Consider the following 19,263-nt stretch of genomic DNA (forward strand, 5'->3'; position numbering starts at 1 on the left):
AGGGCACATGCCTAGATTGTAGGTTCAATTCCCCAGTGGGTGCATGTACCGGAGGCAACTGATTGATGTTTCTCTCTCACATAGGTCTCTCTCTCCCTCTCCCTCTCTCTCTCTCTGATCAATAAAAACATATCATCAGATGAGAATTTAAAAAAAAAACACAGCTGGGCCTTTTATATATGTGGCCATTTTGTGTCTTACTGATTATGAACAAAAACTAGAAAAATTATAGACAGTTTTAAAACCTTTTAAAAATTAGAGACCACGCACTTTTAAAAGAGCAACCACAAGAAGAACCCTTGAGATTCTTCTGAAGAGTCACAGCTCTGGCAGGTTTCCCTCTCGGGCTCTAAGTGACTAGGGATCACAGACAGAAACTTCAGCACAGCACTGTTCTGAGGCATCGTTGCAAGCTTATATCCATGACACTGCCTGCCTTCTGTTTTGGAAAGTGTGGGGAGACACTCTGCTTTAGCCTGCTGTATTCCTCTTTACAGATCATGCAACAGATGAGTGACCACCGCTACGACAAACTCACTGTGCCTGATGACGTGGCTGCAAACTGTATATATCTAAACATCCCCAGCAAAGGCCACGTCTTGCTGCACCGAACCCCAGAAGAGTATCCAGAAAGTGCAAAGGTAAAAAAGCATCCTTCCTGGCCATTGCAGCTGGCTAGGCTTCCCTGACAATCTGCCTGTCGGGACTTTTCATGACGGAGTGACCAATAGCAGGGGCTTCCTTTTCCTCCATACACATCAAATTACTAGAAAAGCAGAAAAGATAGTATAAGGTAGGACACAGGGAAAGTGTCTTTAACTCACTCTTCTCATTCATGTTATTAGTCACTGGCACATGCACAGCAATTGCTATGGCCATGCCTGGTATTCAAAGCTTTTCAAGTAAGTACTTGTGCTCCAGCTCTGATTGAATGCCCCTGCCACTCTCAGATACTCATGAAGCAAAGAGACCTACAGCTAGATAGATGGTCAGCTGTGTCATTGTTTTCTGACAAGTCAGAACTGACCCTCATCAGAGGGTCATTTTTCCCTCAAGGCGGAGGCATACAAATGACCCAAGGAGGTGGCTAAAGAGTCTCTGTGTTTGTGTTCCAACATGAGGATTGTACCTAGATATGGAATTTTTTCCTGGTCTAATGAAATCGCCCTTGACTTTAGGGCACTCTGTCAGTCTCATCTGTATACTTAAGTAATTTCAATCTAATCCTACCAAGTAGATAAAGCAGTTCCCATACATAGATCTTTCAAGTGTCCCTACCTCTCAGGCATTCAGCATCTTCATCTCAGTCCAGCTATTTATCCTAAGCATTACAGAAGAGTTTTAAGTAACCATTGATCTTACTTGTTTTACATATTAGGCTTTAAAAGTTTTAGAAAATATTTAATATCACCTTTTAAATATGCAATACTGCTTAATTTCTTGGCTTATCCTCATAACCCATCTCCCTCCTAACGAAAGAGAAGGGCAGGGGATCCATAGGCAATATTTCTCTATTTCCATGGCTGACAGTATGAACCTGAGAAAAATGCAGGACTTCTGACCCCAGACTGGGCTCAGCCAGGTCTGGATGAATGGTGGGTCTCATACTCAAACTTTAGCGGCAGGGTTGTTAAAAAGACGGGTTCCTTGACCCCCACCCTAGAACCTTCGATATCAACAAACGCTCGTATCCCAGATTCACTTGGAGTTTCCCAGCTCTGGATCCTTGATGCCTTTCAGCCACACTGATCACCTGACAACTAGATGACCATTAACTACTTCTGAATTTAGCCTTTGTCATCACCGAGAAAGATAACATCCTTGTGTACTGAGGGCTTCCCCTGTGCCAGGCACTGTGCCAAGCATGCTACATGCACTACCTTATAGCCCTGCGAGGGCGCTGTTCTTACCCCAATCTGAAACGAAGTAATCCGAGGCTCGGAGGAATGTCACCGGGCTGAAGTCACACTTTAGGTAGTAAATTGACAGAACTGGGTTTGGAATCCAACTCTGTCGGGCTCCCACCCTCTTAGCCACTGTCTGAATTTTAAGGAACAAAGTGCTTCCTGAAGACGTATGATTGATTGTTGTTAGGCAGTGTGTTTTCAATTGATTTTGTGTTGTTATTGTTGTTGTTGTTTTTAATGTGCTTTATTTGATCATCAGAGAAAAATGTATGGACTGTTAATTTGAAGTTTTGACACATGCTTTCTATGAGTGTCAAAAGATGCTGTAAAATTCACACCTGTAATTTAAAAGCAGTTTGACCTGAAATGCTTCACATAAATGATATTTTCTCCAGTTTTTCCCAGTGGTATTGGTGAGGAAAGAAACATTAAAGTAAGGTTATAAGGGTTTTAAAGTGTGGAGAGAGAGTAATACTCAGACTGAAAACATGGCCACTGCCTTTCACATATCATTGAATCTAGCAATGACACTATCTCTAGTACCAACCACATTCTGACACATCTCTGGGTTTGAGGTTAACCAAAGCTCCTAGTGGTTAACCAAAGCTCCCAGCTCTCTGGGTATGGCTGTGGGCACCCGTGTGGTCTAGATTGCATGCACATCTTGGGTTAGATGGCTGAAAAGCCTAAATTCACAACCAAATTAATTTTCTGCACCAGGTGTGGAGCAGGTGACAAGACAGACGCGAAAACATAATCCTTCTTCTCTCCCTTTGCTTGCTTCATGCTGTAGGTTTATGAAAAGCTGAAGGACTACATGCTGATCCCCGTGAGCCAATCTGAGCTGGAAAAGGTGGATGGGCTGCTCACCTGCTGCTCGGTTTTAATTAACAAGAAGGTAGACTCCTGAGTGGCAGTCCCTCCCTGCAGCTGGCAATCCTGCACTCACAAGGCCAACGACTGCCCCCACTCCTGTCGTTTTCATTGACAATCTACTGTGCCACTGTGCTACTAACTCTGGTTCACAGAAGTTCAACTTTCATTGTTTCATTGTTTCATTCTGTACCTTCTCCTCCATCCCCTCATGGTGGTACCTAGACTGGATTTGCTAAAAGAGTGAAGCACCCTAGAAATTATAGAGCAAATGAATTGTCGAAGTGATTAATGACTGTGGGGGGAAACACTCAGTATTTGTATTATCAGTGTGAAAATCATGTAGTTGCCAATACAGTATACGCAGAAGAATGTCTTCTTAGTCCGATAAGCTGGGATTTATCATTAATCATCTTTGGTTCCCTGGTCCATGGATTCTCCTTCTTTCCTCCTTTTTTCTAGAAAACTCTGAAGGCTTTTTTCCATTCCTTTCTTTTGCTTTTCTCACTTCTATCACACTCACCTTGACCTTGGGTAAAATCAGGAGTCTTGCCTTCTGGGTACCTTCCTGCAAGTTCACCCTGTCTGTCGCCGGTCTCCTCTGCCTCGTGGCTACATCTTCCACTCTCCCTCAGAAGGGCAAATGGGTCCCTCAGCAGAACTGTGATCACAGCTGTTTGGAGGTGAGTTAACAGCACAGAGGCACATCCTGACGGGGTTTCCCCAGAGGTCTAAATTCCAGAAGAAGTAGGGCACCACACCTATGAAGGTAAATTCAGCACCAGATGGTTGCTAGGGAATCGTAGATCAAGAAGCTTGGAAATACCCCAGGGGTATAACATCTTAGAAAGTCTTTAAGTCACATTCCATGAATTTTTGCTTTGTTACTAGCCATATATAGACCCTTAAGAATAGTCTTATTTTCTCTTCAGCTCATTCCAGCCCACCACTTCCCTCTATTGTGATTCATCCTATTACTGTCCTTCTACCACCGGCAATTATCCTGGCCTAGCAAAGTTAATTCTTTCCAAACAGACATCCCATCTAACACTGATTCTTGATGTCTGTGTAAGCTGGATGAAGCATGTTCAGGAAGTGATAGGCTGGGTACTTGAGACCAGCTGCTGACAATGGGCAATTCTTTGAAATATCCATGAACATTTACTGTGGAATTCAATTAAAACTGCTTTCCTCTCTAGCCTTTAAAGTACACAACCTTGAACTGACAGGGAGCTCTCACGTAAAACAATGCCACAGTGAAGGGAGAGATCATTGTCATTTAAGCCTGAAAGAATCAGCCTGTTGGCAGGCCAGGAAAATGGTACTTTCCAAGGAAGGGTGGCTGATCCAGGCATGTTACTGAATTTCCTAGTCATCTCCACCTTTCCCGTAGTGCCTGCGGCTTGTTGTTTAAGAGTAAGAACCAGGGAGACTGAGAAATGGGACTTCAGGTCTTGCTCTGCTCACCTATGTGTGTGTAACCAGACATTCCATCTGTTTAATGATCAAAAGAGAATTACCTTCATTCCCTTCATCTCCCCCTTAGCAAATGGGGAGGAACCCAAAACATCCTTAACCACTCTCTGTCTTTTTCATTTATTTGATGACTTTTTGCCAGAATTGGAAGAAATTCCTTCTCCTCCTCGTTGCTTCACTTTAAAATTCATTTTGCATACAAATATCTAATGATACACATCCTATGATTAAACCATACCTTGGTCAATGTCACATTTCCAACTGTCTTATCATGAGTGAATAATATGTTTTTACCAGAGAGAGAATAAATGTTACCCACATGCCCAAGTTAATCAAGAAAAATTATCCTCAGCAGTTATGGTTGCCCTTTATGCTGGCAAAAGCAGAAATCCCCTTGGGAAAGGTCAACATCTCAAAAACAACCATGGAAAAACTAACACAATCAGCTGGTGTAGGCTTAATATTAAAGCAAACTGGCACATAATCTTCAATGTCTATTTGTATCATCCCAAATTAAAGAACTATTCTCTAGTATGTCTAGTCACTTGCAAGGGAATAGATTTCCCTTTTGATTAATTTGTCCAACTAAGACTGTTTTCACTTTTCCTTTCCTTTGCTACTTTCCCTCTTTCCTTCACTTTGTCTCAAGAAACCCCGTAGAATCTGTGTGCCTCTCCAGAATCTTATTCTGCACAGCTGTGTCACAGACAAGGCTGGCTTCTTTAGACTACCTATGATAGGATGTGAAAATCTAAAATATCTGCAGCATAATAGTGTTACTTTTTTTATGTTCTCATCAGCATAATGTTACCTTTGAAGGAGAAAGATAACCTCTTGTCTATTGTGATTTATAGGGATAGCTAAACTAACAGGAACTGCTTTTTGACATTATAAAGACATTAGTAATTGTATTTAAGTAAGTAAAAGTTGAGTTATTTGGTCAGTAAGATTCAGTTTAATAAGGACAATATAGAGAAAGTACATTATTTAGCATTATTTCTTCAACTAAGATGGATTGCTATAGAAATCAACAGGCAGACCTCGCTAGTATATATTGATTGCTCTTTTAAGCTACTGTGAACAGATAGATTGCTACGGCCATGTCTTTATCTCTAAGGGGAGAAAATAGTCTGTAGATGAATACTGTGATGTATCTAGAGCTGCATGTTAGTCGTGGTGATTATTTACTCTTTAACATTCTACAGAACTCAGACAATTTCCACATGGTGTTGGGTTTATGCATTTCATTTTACTGACCACCTTGTTCCAGCCAGTGTATGGTTATCCACTCTGTGTGCCAAAACCAGTAATGCCTTCGTGGCCCTTTAGTCCAGAGAAGTTCTGCACTGATTTTAGTCTCTTGCTGTCCTGATCCTACAAGTGTACCAGTTACAATGGAATAAAGTGTCAGTTGTGCTGTGATCAGCAAGTATATCTGTCTCTCTCTCTTTTTTTTTTTTTAACAGTGACTGCTATGGTGAATTAAGTCATCATTTCTTTGCTATCAGAGATGGGAAGTCCTTTTTATTCTCTTATAAGCTACAGAATTAGAAATACTATGCCTGTAAATCAATTGCCATCAGTAGCTTCAATTAAAATGGTATTTTAAGAGATACTTTTTATTTTCAGACACTTAAAAAGTGTGCATGTTCTCCATGCCAGGTCAGGAGAGCTTGATTTCATACATGCTCCTGCTTAGAGAAACTTTCCTTGTTCCTTTGACGCCTAACTTTGGTCAGTACATTACATGGCTCAGATATGGAGGCAGTTAAACAATTTGTTTCTTCTCTCATACAAGAGTTTGTTTTTGATTGTTTGGTTGATTTACAGTAAGCATCTTTTAGGAAATGTGAATATTTTTTAATTTAAATTTTGTTTTTTAATTACAGTAGACATTCAACATTATTTTACATTAGTTTCAGGTGTAAAGCGTAGTAGTTAAACAATTATATACTTTACAAAGTGTTTCCCCCGATATTTCCAGTACCCACCTGGCACCATACATAGTCATTACAGTATTATTGACTATATTTTCTATGCTGTACTCTACAATCTTGTGACTATTTTGCAACTACCAATTTGTACTTCTCTATCCCTTCACCTTTTTCACCCAGTCCCCCTAACCCACTCCCCTCTGGCAGCCACCAGTCTGTTCTCTGTATCTATGAGTCTGTTTCTATCTTGTCTGTTCAGCTTTTTGTTCTTTAGATTCCTCATATAAGTGAAATCAGATGGTATGATAAAGGAGGCAAAAACATACAATGGGGTAAAGACTGTCTATTCAATAAATGGTGTGGGGAAAGTTGGACAGATACATGCAAAAAATAAAAGTAGACCACCTTCTTACACCATACCCAAGAATAAACTAAAAATGGATTAAACACTTAAATGTTAGACTCAAAATCATAAAACTCCTAGAAGAAAACATAGGCAGTAAAATCTCTGACATTTCTCTCAGCAATATTTTTCCTTATATAACCCCTCAAGCAAAGGAAACAAAAGAAAAAACAAACAAATGGGATACAACAAAAGGAAATGTGAAGATTTTTTAATGAGGCTTTTTTATTTTCAATAATTTTTCTAACTGAAAGTAGCTTTGTTTTCTTTTTCTGATTGTAGAATTAACTGCTCACTGTAAAAATAAAATTCAAACAATACAAAAGAAATTATAAAAACAAAAGTAAAGAAAAAATTACTCAACATTTCATCACCTAGAGGTAGCTACTATTAACATTTTAGAGACTATCCACACATCTATGAATAAATGTAGGTATAAATATGAAATAATTTTACATAATTATGCTGTTTTATAGCCTTCTTTCTTCGCTTACCAATATGTTGTGGGCACCTTTCCATGTCAATAAACACAGATCTCCATCAATTTTAACAGCCCTGAATATTCCATGATACAGTTGGTGAAGCTCTTTCTAATTTGTATGGAGTGTTATATCACAGATGTTTGGTATGCCCACGTTGCTAGTAGCTGGGGGAGGGGGGGCGGGGGGACGGTCTTTAAGCTGCCAAAAAAAATGTGTTGCTTATAAGGTTTCACACATACCCAGAGTTAGTCCAATCTGGTGTCTTCTTATTGTAACTGAATGGTGTGTGCAAATGCTCACCAGAAGCATAGACCAGTACTAAATTCCTTGGAGAGGTCATTGATTTCATCTCACCTTCTCAGCTGAGGTTGCATTGATTAGTTCTCCTGTACTTAGGTTGTCATTGATATGGGTGATGAAGCTAAATAATGCCAGTGGCTATCCCTGCAAACTTGCCCTGGGCCCCAGTAGGAAATGCAACCCTCCCCCTAAGTGACAGAGTGCTTCTCAAAGAGATGGGAGACACTTTTTACAGGGAGAGTTGGCAGGATTCCCTGACTGATCTTCCCTTGGCCTCCCAGAAGAATGGAGGAAGATAAGCATGAGAAAAATTCCCTTTCGTGATGAGCTGCAGACTCTGGAAACGGGAATTTTCCTGAATGGAGAATGCTGGCCAGCAATACTTTCAGACAAGTGAACACACGTCTAATAACGTGCTCACACTGTGCCGTGGTTCAGCTCCTGCCTTTCAAGAGCTGACAGTTGGGGAGGAGCAGGGAAGGAAGACTACACGTGTGCACAAATGATTACGACACAGCTGAAGGTAAGAACTGAAAGGAGCCCTAACCGGTTTGGCTCAGTGGATAGAGCATCGGCCTGCGGACTGTAGGGTCCCCGGTTCGATTCCGGTCAAGGGCATGTACCTCGGTTTCGGGCACGTCCCCAGTAGGGAGTGTGCAGGAGGCAGCTCATCAATGTTTCTCTCTCATCGATGTTTCTAACTCTCTGTCCCGCTCTTTTCCTCTCTGTAAAAAAAAAAAATCAATAAAGTATATTTAAAAAAAGAAAGAAAGAAAGAAAGAAAGAAAGAAAGAAAGAAAGAAAGAAAGAAAGAAAGAAAGAAAGAAAGAGAGAAAGAACTGAAAGGAACAGTGGCATGGTGGTTCCCAGAGAGGATTCTGGGTTGGATCTGAGCTTGGAAGGACAGCTCTGGGTTCAACAGGCAGAGACGGGAGTGCAGGCATTGGAGGCTGAGGGAGCAGCATGAGCAAAGGCATGGAGGTGGGTGTGCACTTCAGAAGCACCTGCTGGCTGTGCCAGTTAAGTCTGTTAGGCCCCGGGGGTACAATGGTGACAGTCCTTGCTGTCCTGGAATTTTCATCCAAACAGGAAGACAAATGAAACAAGTTACTGCAAATGGGATGAACTTTATGAAAGGAGAATGGGGTGCTCAGAGCAGATGGTAGGGGCGAGCAAGTGGATTTGTTTGGCTGAAACATGGGAAAATAGAAGAGCATAGTGAGGTCACATAGGTGGGAATGTTCAGGGGTGCGCCTGCTGAGGTAGACTGAATTTGGCAGTCTGTGAGGATCCCCTGAGGACTTGGGTCAGGAAGGGCTATTACCTGGAGCTTGGCAAGGAGCATTGTACTGGAGGAATGGGAATTGAGACTGGTGCTTCTCTTAAGATTAATTTCTCCAAGTTTCATGTGTCATTTAAACATCCCTTCTCACCACTCAAGTGGAACCTGAAAGCTGGGTGATTAACTCTCTCTCTATTCTCTCTCCTGAAAAAAAAAAAAAAACAGTTTAATAACACCTTCCCCTCCTCCCATGGGACATTTTCAACGCAAATGAGATAAAAGGACAGAAAGGTTCTTTGGAAGAAAGGGATAATGTAAATATCATTATCATCATCATTATCCTCATTAACTCCTATCACATCGAGTCTGGATCCCATCAAAGTGTCGTCTGCTGTTTGAAACATCAATCACCTACTCCAGAAATAACTCGAGGTTTTCATCATTGATGCCTCCAAGCTGTCCTGACAGCTTCCACGGAGAATTCACAGGTTTCCTGGGTAGCCAAGGACACACTTCCATTAGTACACTGTTGGCAAATTGGAATGTTTCCCACCACCCTCCCCCTCCAAAACTCATTTCTAAATCAGGGAAAGCTAAGCCACTTTTAGCACGAGATACCTGGGGTTATCAGGCTTTAAGGAGAACGTGCAAGCGCCAAATATGTTGCTGTCACTATAAATAAAAAATTCAAACCAGTATGCCAGCGAACCACTTGGTAAAAATATAGCCTGGGCTGGCTTGTGACCTGATGGGTCCCTAGGTCTTGGGAAGCCCCTCTATTTATAAACAGAAGGTTTAGTCATTTGGCTAAGAATACAAAGAGCAAGCTTGGGTGAATTAACACAGACCTTAGAAGGCAGTTTGCTTTTTCCTATGCTTAAACTTTTTTTAAAAATAATATTCTAAGCTCCTGCTCAGGGACAAGGAAACTTTGATTAGCTCAGATTTGGGGACAGAACTCAGGAAAACTGCTTGAAATTAAACTAGGATACCATGTGCTATGTGTTGAAATTGCCCACTATTCCATAGAGGTAGAAACTGCGTGTCTCACACTGATACAAGGGAAGTTCAGGAACCAAACAAAATTTGATGCCACGTGACATTAGAGCTCTGTAGAAATGTTAGCTGGAGGAAGCTTGTGGAACAAACAGATTCATGCATCCAACACAGGCTTGAAACTCTAGGGTGGGCTATGAACAAAGTCATCTCTTTTGTTTATCTGGGACTCAGAGGAGCATATGAGGTCCCTGAGAGTTAGCACTAGGACAGCATGATGGGCTTGTTTGCTTGCCTGATAATCATTGGAGGCGATGGAAGGAACACTGACACCATAGCAAGATGGTAACAAGGAATCTGTCATAGGAAATAGAATTCGCCCCCACTTGAATCAAATAAAGAGATTTCTGTGAAGGTCGATTTCCACGGTATGGTTACTAAGGGTACAAACTAAGAGATGGTGAGACACCCAGAGATCAGCTGTCCGCAGCATTCCTAGGCCCAACAGGACAAGGACAGGAGGTTGTGTTACTAGATTTGGGGCGGGGTAGGGGCCACAGCTCAGGCCGAAGATTAGGTTGCAGAGCCAGGAAGCAGTGTCCCAGCTTCTCCTTTACTCTCTGATCTGCTGGTACTCCCCTCAGGCTGACCACACCTGCTCACTGGCTAGTGACCGGGCCTCGGTGATGTCCCCTGCTCACTCAGCCTCCTGGGTCCAAGGGCAGAGACAGGCTCTAGAATGAGCAGAGGCTCGCCCAGCTGGCGTGGCTCAGTGGTTGAGTATCGTCCTATGAACCAGGAAGTCACGATTTGATTCCCGGTTGTGGGCTTGATCCCCAGTGTGGAACGTGCAGGAAGCAGCCGACCAATGATACTCTCTCATCATTGGTGTTTCTATCTCTCTCTCCCTTCCTCTCTGAAATCAATAAAAACATATATTTTAAAAAATAAAATGGGCAGAGGCTCATCAGCACAATGCCACCACAAAAACAAGCTCATCAGAGAGTGGCCACCACCAACTCTGTCTTTCAAGGGCAGCATTTACTTTCTATTTCCTGGCCAATTCCTCAGGCACATGCCAGTTCTGCGGTCTGGTTCTCCCTCTCTCAATGTCAGGAAATGATTGGAGCGGACTCAACAATAAGACATGAGCCCGAGGGTGAAAGAACATCACATTCCAGACCCATGAGTCCTGGACCTCTTTAGTAAGCACTATGTTAATTCTAAAATTAGAGCAGTCTCTTGGGCACCTGGTGTTCAGAAACAGTTAGTTGGCCTTCTACAGCATGCCCATGACCTGCTGGTGACATAAGATTGTTTAGGATTCCGAAGAACCTATTTTCTCTGTTTCCCCTTTCGTTTGTATATTCAGCAGCTCTTGCTAGGTGCATGCTGTTTGGGTTTTTGCATAGTTTTGTTGCTCATGGGGATCATGTTTAATCTAAACTAATAGTAGTGAGTTCCTCATTTCTGGTGGTGTTCAAGTAGAGACTGAAGGACCACATCTAAGAATGATTGTAGAAATATTGCTTTATCCAGTAAAATCTGGTATAGGTAACATCTAACGTCCTTCACCACCTGAAATTCTATGCTTAGGCATTTGTACTGTTTTGATCCTGGCTGACTTTCCTTTCTCCAATGCTACCCCCAGTATCCCAAATATATGAACATTGTTCTCATCTATTAAATAATAGTAATAAGGGTTCCATGTCCAGCATGACAGCATGAGAAGATCTGTGGACTGGCTTCCCAACAAAACTGCTGAAGATTACTTTAAAAATAAAAACATTTAAAGTCTCTGGAAATTGGCCATAAAAATTGAAATTTTTTTTTATCCTTCAAAGGGAATTAGCCAAAAAGTTAATAGACAACGAACCAAATAGGAGAAAGTACTAGCAAGTGATACATCTGATAAGGTATTGTATCTTGAATATATAAAGAACACTTACAACTCGGAAAGTCCCCCCAGTTCAGCCACCCGCCTGCCGGGACAGGTTTGCAGCTTTGCTCCTGCTGCAATCCACGGGATCCACGGTCAAAGTTGAAAAAATGGTTGACCTTGCCCAGCTAATGGAAAAGGAGGTATTCATGGCATTTGCCTCCTAAACAGCAATTGTTCTTTCAAAAATGGTGTTTATGGGAACTGCAACTGCATTCTATAGAATGACAAGAAAGGTTTTTGCCAACCCAGAAGACTATGCAAGCTTCAGCAAAGGAGAAAATGCCAAGAAGTACCTTTGGGTTGATGATAGAGTAGAACGCATATGAAGGGCCCACCTGAATAACCTTGAAAATATTGTGCCATTTCTTGGTATTGGCGTTCTGTAGTTCTTAAGTGGTCCAGATCGCTCTACAGCTATCCTTCATTGGAGCACGGATCTACCACACAATTTCATATTTGTTACCCTTTCTCCAGCCAAATCGTGCTTTGGCTTTTTTGTTGCTGTTGGATATGGAGTTACTTTTTCAATGATTTACAGGTTGCTGAAGACTAGATTGTACCTGTAAGGAGAATCATACAACTCATCACCCTATTATTTTCTAAGAATTCTGTACTTCCAACTTATAATGAATACTTTTTAAGATTTTAAGTGGAAGGGAGCAGAGAAATTAAGATGGGGGAAACCTAGTCTGAATTTAAACATCATCAATGAATGTCCTTTACTCTTGTGTTATATTTGCGCTAGAAATTTAACGTAATTCTTAAATCTATAGTCTTATTCTAAAAGTACTTTGTTATAAATTTTTATTATAATTTGTAACATTCATTCACCATTTCATATTTTAAATCTATAAAAGGAATGAGTGCATGTATGAGAAACCTATTTCAATATTGCTGAAATGGGTGCATGAAATAAAGAATTTAAAGAATAATAAAAAGGACTTTTACAACTCAGTAATAAAAAAGACAAATACAAATTTTAAATGGGCAAAGGATCTGAAGATCCTTCCCATATATGCAAAGAAGATATTCAAATGGTAGATAAACACCAGAAAAGCTGTTTGATCTCATTAGTCATCAGATCAGGGATGTGCAAATCAAACTCACAGTGAGATATTTCACACCCATCAGAATGACTAGAATGAAAAAGTCAGATAATAACAAGCAGTGACAAGGATGTGGAGAAGTCATAACCCTTCCACACTGCTGATAGAAATGGAAATGCAGCCACTTTGAAAGACAGTCCTGGAGTTCCTCAAACATTTAAACACTGAGTTACCATATGACCTGGCAATTCCACTCCTAGGTAGCTACACAGGAGAAAAGAAAGCATGTGTCAGCACACACACAAAAAAAAACTTGTATGTTAACGTTTATAGAAGCATTATTCAAAGTAAACAAAAGGTGGAAGCAACTCAAATGTATGCCAACTGATGAATATGCTATCTCTATACAATGGAATATTATTCAGCCATAAAAAGGACTAGAATACTCACATATGCTACAATATAATAGAACCTCGAAAACATTATGCTAAGTGAAAGACCATTTGTTATATTAATTTAGTTATGTTAATTGCTCAGAATAGACAAGTCTGTAGAGACAGAAAGTGGATTCATGGCTGTTTAGGGTCAAGAGTAGGGGAAGAAGGGAACAGGGAGAATAGAGGGAGTGGTGGCTAAAGGATAGGGGTTTCTTTTTGATCTGATTAAAATATTTTAAAATCAATTGTGGTGATGGTTGCATATATCTGTGCATTTGCTTAAAGGCATTGAATTTTACACTTTAAATGGTGGGTTGTTTGGTATATGAATTATAATCTCAATCAAGCTGTTTTTCTTAATGACAGTAATAATTCTCTTTGTCCTCGTCATATCTCAAAGAGTGGTTGGGAACATCAAATGAGAGAGTTTATGTAAAAGTACTTGGTACCCTATGCAGTGCTATACAAACGTAGCCTATTATATTCTTGAATGGGATTAATCAGCTTTTCACCAGCACCTGTCAGTACAAAACTCATAAGCTGCCACTCTTACAACTACCTTAGGCCCAATTAGATTTCCTTTTCTTTAGTGGTTAAAACACATTGACAGAGCCCAACCCTTGAAATAGTGCTGCATAATAATTGCTGACAAATGCTTCTTGCCATCTTTTTTAAAGAGGAAATAGTGTTTCTTTTATATGTTTTCTAAAACTCAACTCATGTGCGCACAATTACCACACATACCAAGTCCCTCGTTATGTCAACGGTGGAGTCCGCATGGCCTGTATAATAATTTGCTAACTGGTCATTGTTGCTTTCCTCTCAAGTTCCCAAATCCTCTATTACATTTTGGCCTTCACTTTGCTCTTCTAGCTGGGGTGAACAGCAGTCTGAATAAGCAAAAAGACATGAGGATGAAATGTGCTCAGAATGACAGGGTTGAGAGTAATATTGAGAGAAGCTGGTCCTCGGCCAGGCAAGCCTATGAGTGCAGCACCCCTGCAGAGATTTACATCGGCGCATTGAGCAAAAGGAGGGGAAAGTAGCCTTTTTGGTGGCATGTTCTTTGCTTGGCCTGACCTGTCCAACCCTTCTGTCTAAATATTCCTCCCATTTCATCCAATTGTACAGCTTTGAACGCCAGCCTCTCCCCACCCCACCCCCATCCCGACCCCACCTCCCATCCCCCACTCCATTTGGTTGGCAAGCAGCTGGTACCTTCTTGGTCTCTTTAATAATTTGGTAAATAGAATTTAATAATGGGGGGGGGGGTAGCTTTATGCACCTAGCCTCCTCCCTGTAACCCTCACAAGTGCCCTATGAAGCAGATGAAAAAGCTGAAGCCCAGAGAGACTCAGTCACTAGACAAAGCCACACGGCTGGTGGGTGTGCCGCTGGCACTCAAACCCGGTTCAGTGTGGGCAGCATGGACAGTGCTCTCCAACATTATTCTACGCTGCCCATTGAAGAGAGTATCCTGTTAAAATTTCAAAATCATTACATGTCAGTGTGTAGTTTTCCTACCTCTGCTTTTCCATATCAATTAAGATCTGGGAGTATGTGTTACCCCTCTTTCCCAGAGGCATCCTTTGGTTGCGCCCCCAAAACAAAGGAAATCTAGACACCCTTGTTAGCTGACTGCAGTTTTTACAGAAAAATTGTGGAGTAACAGCGCCCTCAGGTGGTCATCTACGTTTTCTCAGGAGGCCTTTTGGCGCGGAGATGCGGAGGCATAGGAATGCTGTGGCTGCTGACTTGGTGGCCTGTATGTTACATGTGAACCCTAGGTAAACCTAGCCTCCCAAGACCTACCTGGCTGTGGACCTGGCCTGGGCAGATCCTGTGGCCTGGCCTCTCTGTCTTTGGCTGAAACCAGAAATGGAGTCAAAGTCCCTTCAAGGGCATTTAAGATCCATACACGCTGGAATCTGGACAATCTAAAGGCTTCATGGCCAGGAAACGAACCCCCTGCCACCCACTCCTTGTCCCGTGTCCGCATCTTCTCCCAAAGGGCATCGGCTCTTTCTCTAAGGATTTGTTCCCTCGCTGAAGAAAAGAAATCACCAACCCTGGTTTAGGGTGGCAACGCTTTAATTCTTATTAATTATTCACATCTTCGTGTCAAATATGCCCATCTGGCCCTAACCGGTAGCCTGTGTTTTAAGGGAAAGACAAGAATCTAAGAATAGTGAGAGCTGGAAGTAGGTGGGGAAGGCAAGAAACAGAGAAAGGGGGAGGGATAGAGGAGAGGAGGGGGAGAAGAAGGGGGAAGAGAGAGGTGGAGCTGGGAGAAGGCAGGGGAGGGGACAAGAAGAGAGGAGAAGGGAGAGAACAGAGGAAGGGAGGAGTCTGAGGCAGTCCTCAGTGCCCCAGGCTTCCAAAGCATGAAGAACATGCAGGGGCACTTTTGTTCAATGCACCAGACACTTCAAGGGCTCCTATTATTGCTTGGTGTATAATTTTGGTTCACCAGAGAAACAATTAATTAGATAGATAGATAGATAGATAGATAGATAGATAGATAGATAGAGATAGAATACAAGGAGTTGGCTCACACAAATATGGAGGCTGATAAGTCCAAGATATGCAATCAGCAAGCTGGAGACCCAGGAGAGCCAGCCGACGGTGTAAGTTCCAGTCTGAATTCAAGTCTGAAGGCAGGAGAAGACGATGTCTCGGCTCAAAGACATTGGGCAGAGAGAGAGAGAATTCTTCCTTCCTCAGCCTGTTGTGTTCTATTCAGGCCCTCAGCCCACAAGGGTGAAGACAATCTGCTTAACTCAGTCTACCATTCTACTGTTCATGTCATTCAGAAACACGCTGACAGGCACACTCAGAAGCAATATTCACCCAGATATCTGGGCGCTCTGTGCCCCATTCAACGTGACATAAAACTAACCATTGCACTTGGCAACAGCACCTGTCAGCACACTGCTTTTTGGTTGTTTATGCCCAGGCGGTCCTCACCCTAGAGGCTGAGCACGGAAACACCTTTCCTGGCACCGCAGCACCGGACAAAGCCTCCCTGCTGGTGGGTGTGCCGCTGGCACTCAAACCCGGTTCGGTTTGGGCAGCATGGCCACCGCTCTTCAACATTGTCCTATGCTGCCCACTGAAGCGGGTCCCCTGTTAACATTTCAAAATTATTACATGTCAGTGTATAGTTTTCCTACCTCTGCTTTCCCATATCAATTAAGATCTGGGTGTATGCGTTACCCCTCTTTCCCACCTAACACAGCAAGCGCTCAGGACGTTCGAAAAGTGCAAAAGCAAATAAACGAACAAACTCAGATTTGGGCCCAATATAAAGAAAATACAGTACTTGTCTCATTCCACACCCGTGTCCTCTGCAGAGGACAGTGATCTCTGAGTTCGGATCTGTGCAGGTCCTCACATTCGCAGTGCTTGGGTGGTGTTTGGCACATAGTAGGTGCCCAATAAATATTGGTGGTCTAGGAGTAAATGTATGAATCAGTGAGTGAGAGACTGGCGCCAGCCATCTATCTCCCCAAGGGCAGGGCTGGCTGGGCTTTTCACTTAGAGCTCATTAAAATCCATTCTTTGCTCTGATCAGAATCTGACACGGGCTTTTACAAATGCGTGTCTCTGATATTCTCTTCAGATCTGAGAAGCCTTTGTCTGTAAAATCCCAGCCTGGCCTGCTGTCACATCCAGAAACTGTCAAACACTATAGAACCCCTCTGGGCGAAAGCTGTGTCATTACTGCTGTCCAGAGGAGCCGGACAGCACCGTGGGCCCTTCCAGGGGAGACTGAGAATTCTGATTACAGGGAGACAGTCGCAGCCAGTCAGTTTGCTGGGCTGACAGGAAGTCTGACCTAATGCTGTGAAACAGGTTTCCAGAGGAATTTGGAGAATGGTGAAGAGATCCAGTCCAAGCTCATTGTATGAGCTAGGAGTCTCTGTCTTTCAGGAAATGCATCAAAGAGAAATCTACCTTTCGGGTTTCTGTGTCTCTGCTTTGCTTTGTAAGAAACAGTGGTGTAGCCCCAGAAAGAGTCCCAGAAAGATGCACGGGGACCTCATCAACCCCTAATCCCTCAGGCAGGAGGCCAGGCTTGGGGAAAGCCAAACCGCAGTTAGTGATGTCTCTGCCACCTCTCAGAGGCGGCACGGGGTAGTAGTGAAGACATGGGCTCTCGAGGCAGGACTGCTCTCAAAGCCTGGCCCCACCCTTTGCTAGCGTGGGCCATTACAGTGGCGGCACCAAAAGGCAACTTGGAGGGGCTTTGGCCACCCATGGTCTCCATCAGACCTCAAGCTGTTCCATAAGATGACAGTAATCATCACTGTAATGAACAATTGAAATAGTCTTGATCGTATGTAAAGTATGAATGTAACCAGGTTAGAAAAATTTGGTATTCTTGCTATACACAAGCTAAGTTAACATGGTGTGCTTTTTTTTTTGCAAACACAGCTTTAAGACAAGTCCCCTAGCAGTCCCAAACACCCCAAGCCACATCACCACCCTATACCCCTCCTATATATAAATTCTGGAACCAACCCTGGCAAAGCACATGCCTTCTGTAAGCCAGTTTCCTCCCCTGTTAAAACAATAGAAGTGTATATATTGAGTACTGTGTGCTTTCCAGGCACTGAGCTAGATGTCCTTATCTAAATTACGTCATTTAATCCTTATGACAACAGTATAAAATTGGTTCTCTCCGTGCCTCAGCTTTTCAAGCTATGAGATAGAAAATAATGCCTAACTCTTGGGGTTGGAGTGGAGGGTAAAAGAGATGTTGCATGTAGAGGGCCTGGCACAGGTGGTGTGCAATAAGTGGTCGTTATAATGATGTTAGTGATGCTGGAGAGGCTGAAGATGGGAGGTGGAGGAGGAAAAGGAAAATAAAATCATGGCAGTATCTAGCTTATATGTGGACCCTCCCTCAAGTACTCATTCTTAGCTGCTTTCTCTCCTAACTGTAAGCCCTGAAATGTCCCAACAATATCTCCATACATGCTTTGTCCCTGTAAGCCCTCTAAGCTGGCGTACAGAAGGGGTCTATAACATCTATAAAATAGGTGGGTCTGACCTTGGATGGCCCAACCTTGGCTGTCAACATCTTGTTTCTCTCTTGGTGATACCCTCTTCCATCAGAAGGTCCCCTTCCCCAAGCAAGTTCCTAAGAGGAACTTGCTTAAAGGAAGAGCAAAAAGAGCCAGTCTGGCCCGGCCAGTGTGGTTCAGTGGTTGAGCGTTAAACCATGAACCAAGAGGTCACCAGATCGATTCCTAGTCAGGGCACATGCCCAGATTGGGGCTCAATCCCCAGTAGAAAGAGTGCTGGAGGCAGTCGATCGATGTTTCTTTCTCATCGATGTTTCTATTTCTCTATCCCTCTCCCTTCATCTCTCTCTAAAATCAATAAAAATATGTTTAAAAAACAAAACCAGAACCAGTCTGGAGTAGGCCAGGTCCAGGAGTCCAGAGAGAGCCACAGGTTAGGGAAGGTGGGAGTGAGGTTTGAGGGTGGATAGTATGAAGATTCGAGAACAATCTGGACAATGGGAAAAGGACTAAAGGAGTGTGTGACACAGACTGGTAATTGTCCAGTCGTATCCATGCTCCCCTTCTTCCTTAGAGTAATAGGCCCTGGAAATTTTACCTGGCACATGACCACTCCATTGAAGTCTACATTCCCAGCCTCCCTTAAAGCTAATTATAGCCATGGGAGTAAGTTCTGGCCTGTGGGACCTGATTGGACGTGATGGAACAACTGATAGGTCAAATGCCTTCCTCATTCTTTGCTAACTTCCTGTGGGCTGGTGAGGCAATTTCAGCCATGATGACAAAGGCAAACCCCTAGAATTGGTGAAGCAACAAGATAGAAGGAACCTGCCTTCCTGGATGACCTCACCCTGGGCCACTCACTTATCTATGGACTTTTCCCTGAGAGTTCTGTAAACTTCTCATTAACTGGGTGGTCCTCTGGTTAAAGCATCATAGCTCATACCCATTTGTTTGTTGTCCAAAACAAGCCCAAGATCCAGATCCAAGAATGGGATTACTCCAGCCTGAATCCCAGCCAGCAGGCCACCAAATACAAAGAAATCTTGATTGCTGCTCTAGTCCTTCTCTGAGGGACAGGTCCTTGGGGTTTCAAAGGAAAGAGCATGGGTTTCTGAGGCTCAGGGTGAAAATGGCTGGCGTGCAGGGAAGTGA

General features: G+C 42.8%; 1 protein-coding gene and 1 pseudogene across 2 annotated transcripts in view; both read left to right on the forward strand.

Annotated features, from left to right (window-relative positions):
* The window catches only part of DDAH1 (dimethylarginine dimethylaminohydrolase 1), a 132,165-nt gene extending 126,477 nt beyond the window's left edge, over positions 1-5,688 (forward strand). Inside the window, exons 5-6 of the mRNA XM_079777916.1 lie at positions 498-641; positions 2,701-5,688. Of these exons, the coding sequence (XP_079634042.1) occupies positions 498-641; positions 2,701-2,817 (261 nt within the window). The 3' untranslated portion in view covers positions 2,818-5,688. The remainder of the gene's footprint in view (positions 1-497; positions 642-2,700) is intronic.
* A 6,014-nt stretch (positions 5,689-11,702) lies between these two features.
* On the forward strand, positions 11,703-13,154 carry LOC307102517 (microsomal glutathione S-transferase 1-like; annotated as a pseudogene). The gene has a single exon. The product of its transcript is annotated as a microsomal glutathione S-transferase 1-like (transcript).
* Positions 13,155-19,263: the final 6,109 nt, after the last annotated feature.

This window comes from Cnephaeus nilssonii (assembly GCF_951640355.1).
Source record: "Cnephaeus nilssonii genome assembly, chromosome: 7".
NCBI lineage: Eukaryota > Metazoa > Chordata > Mammalia > Chiroptera > Vespertilionidae > Cnephaeus > Cnephaeus nilssonii.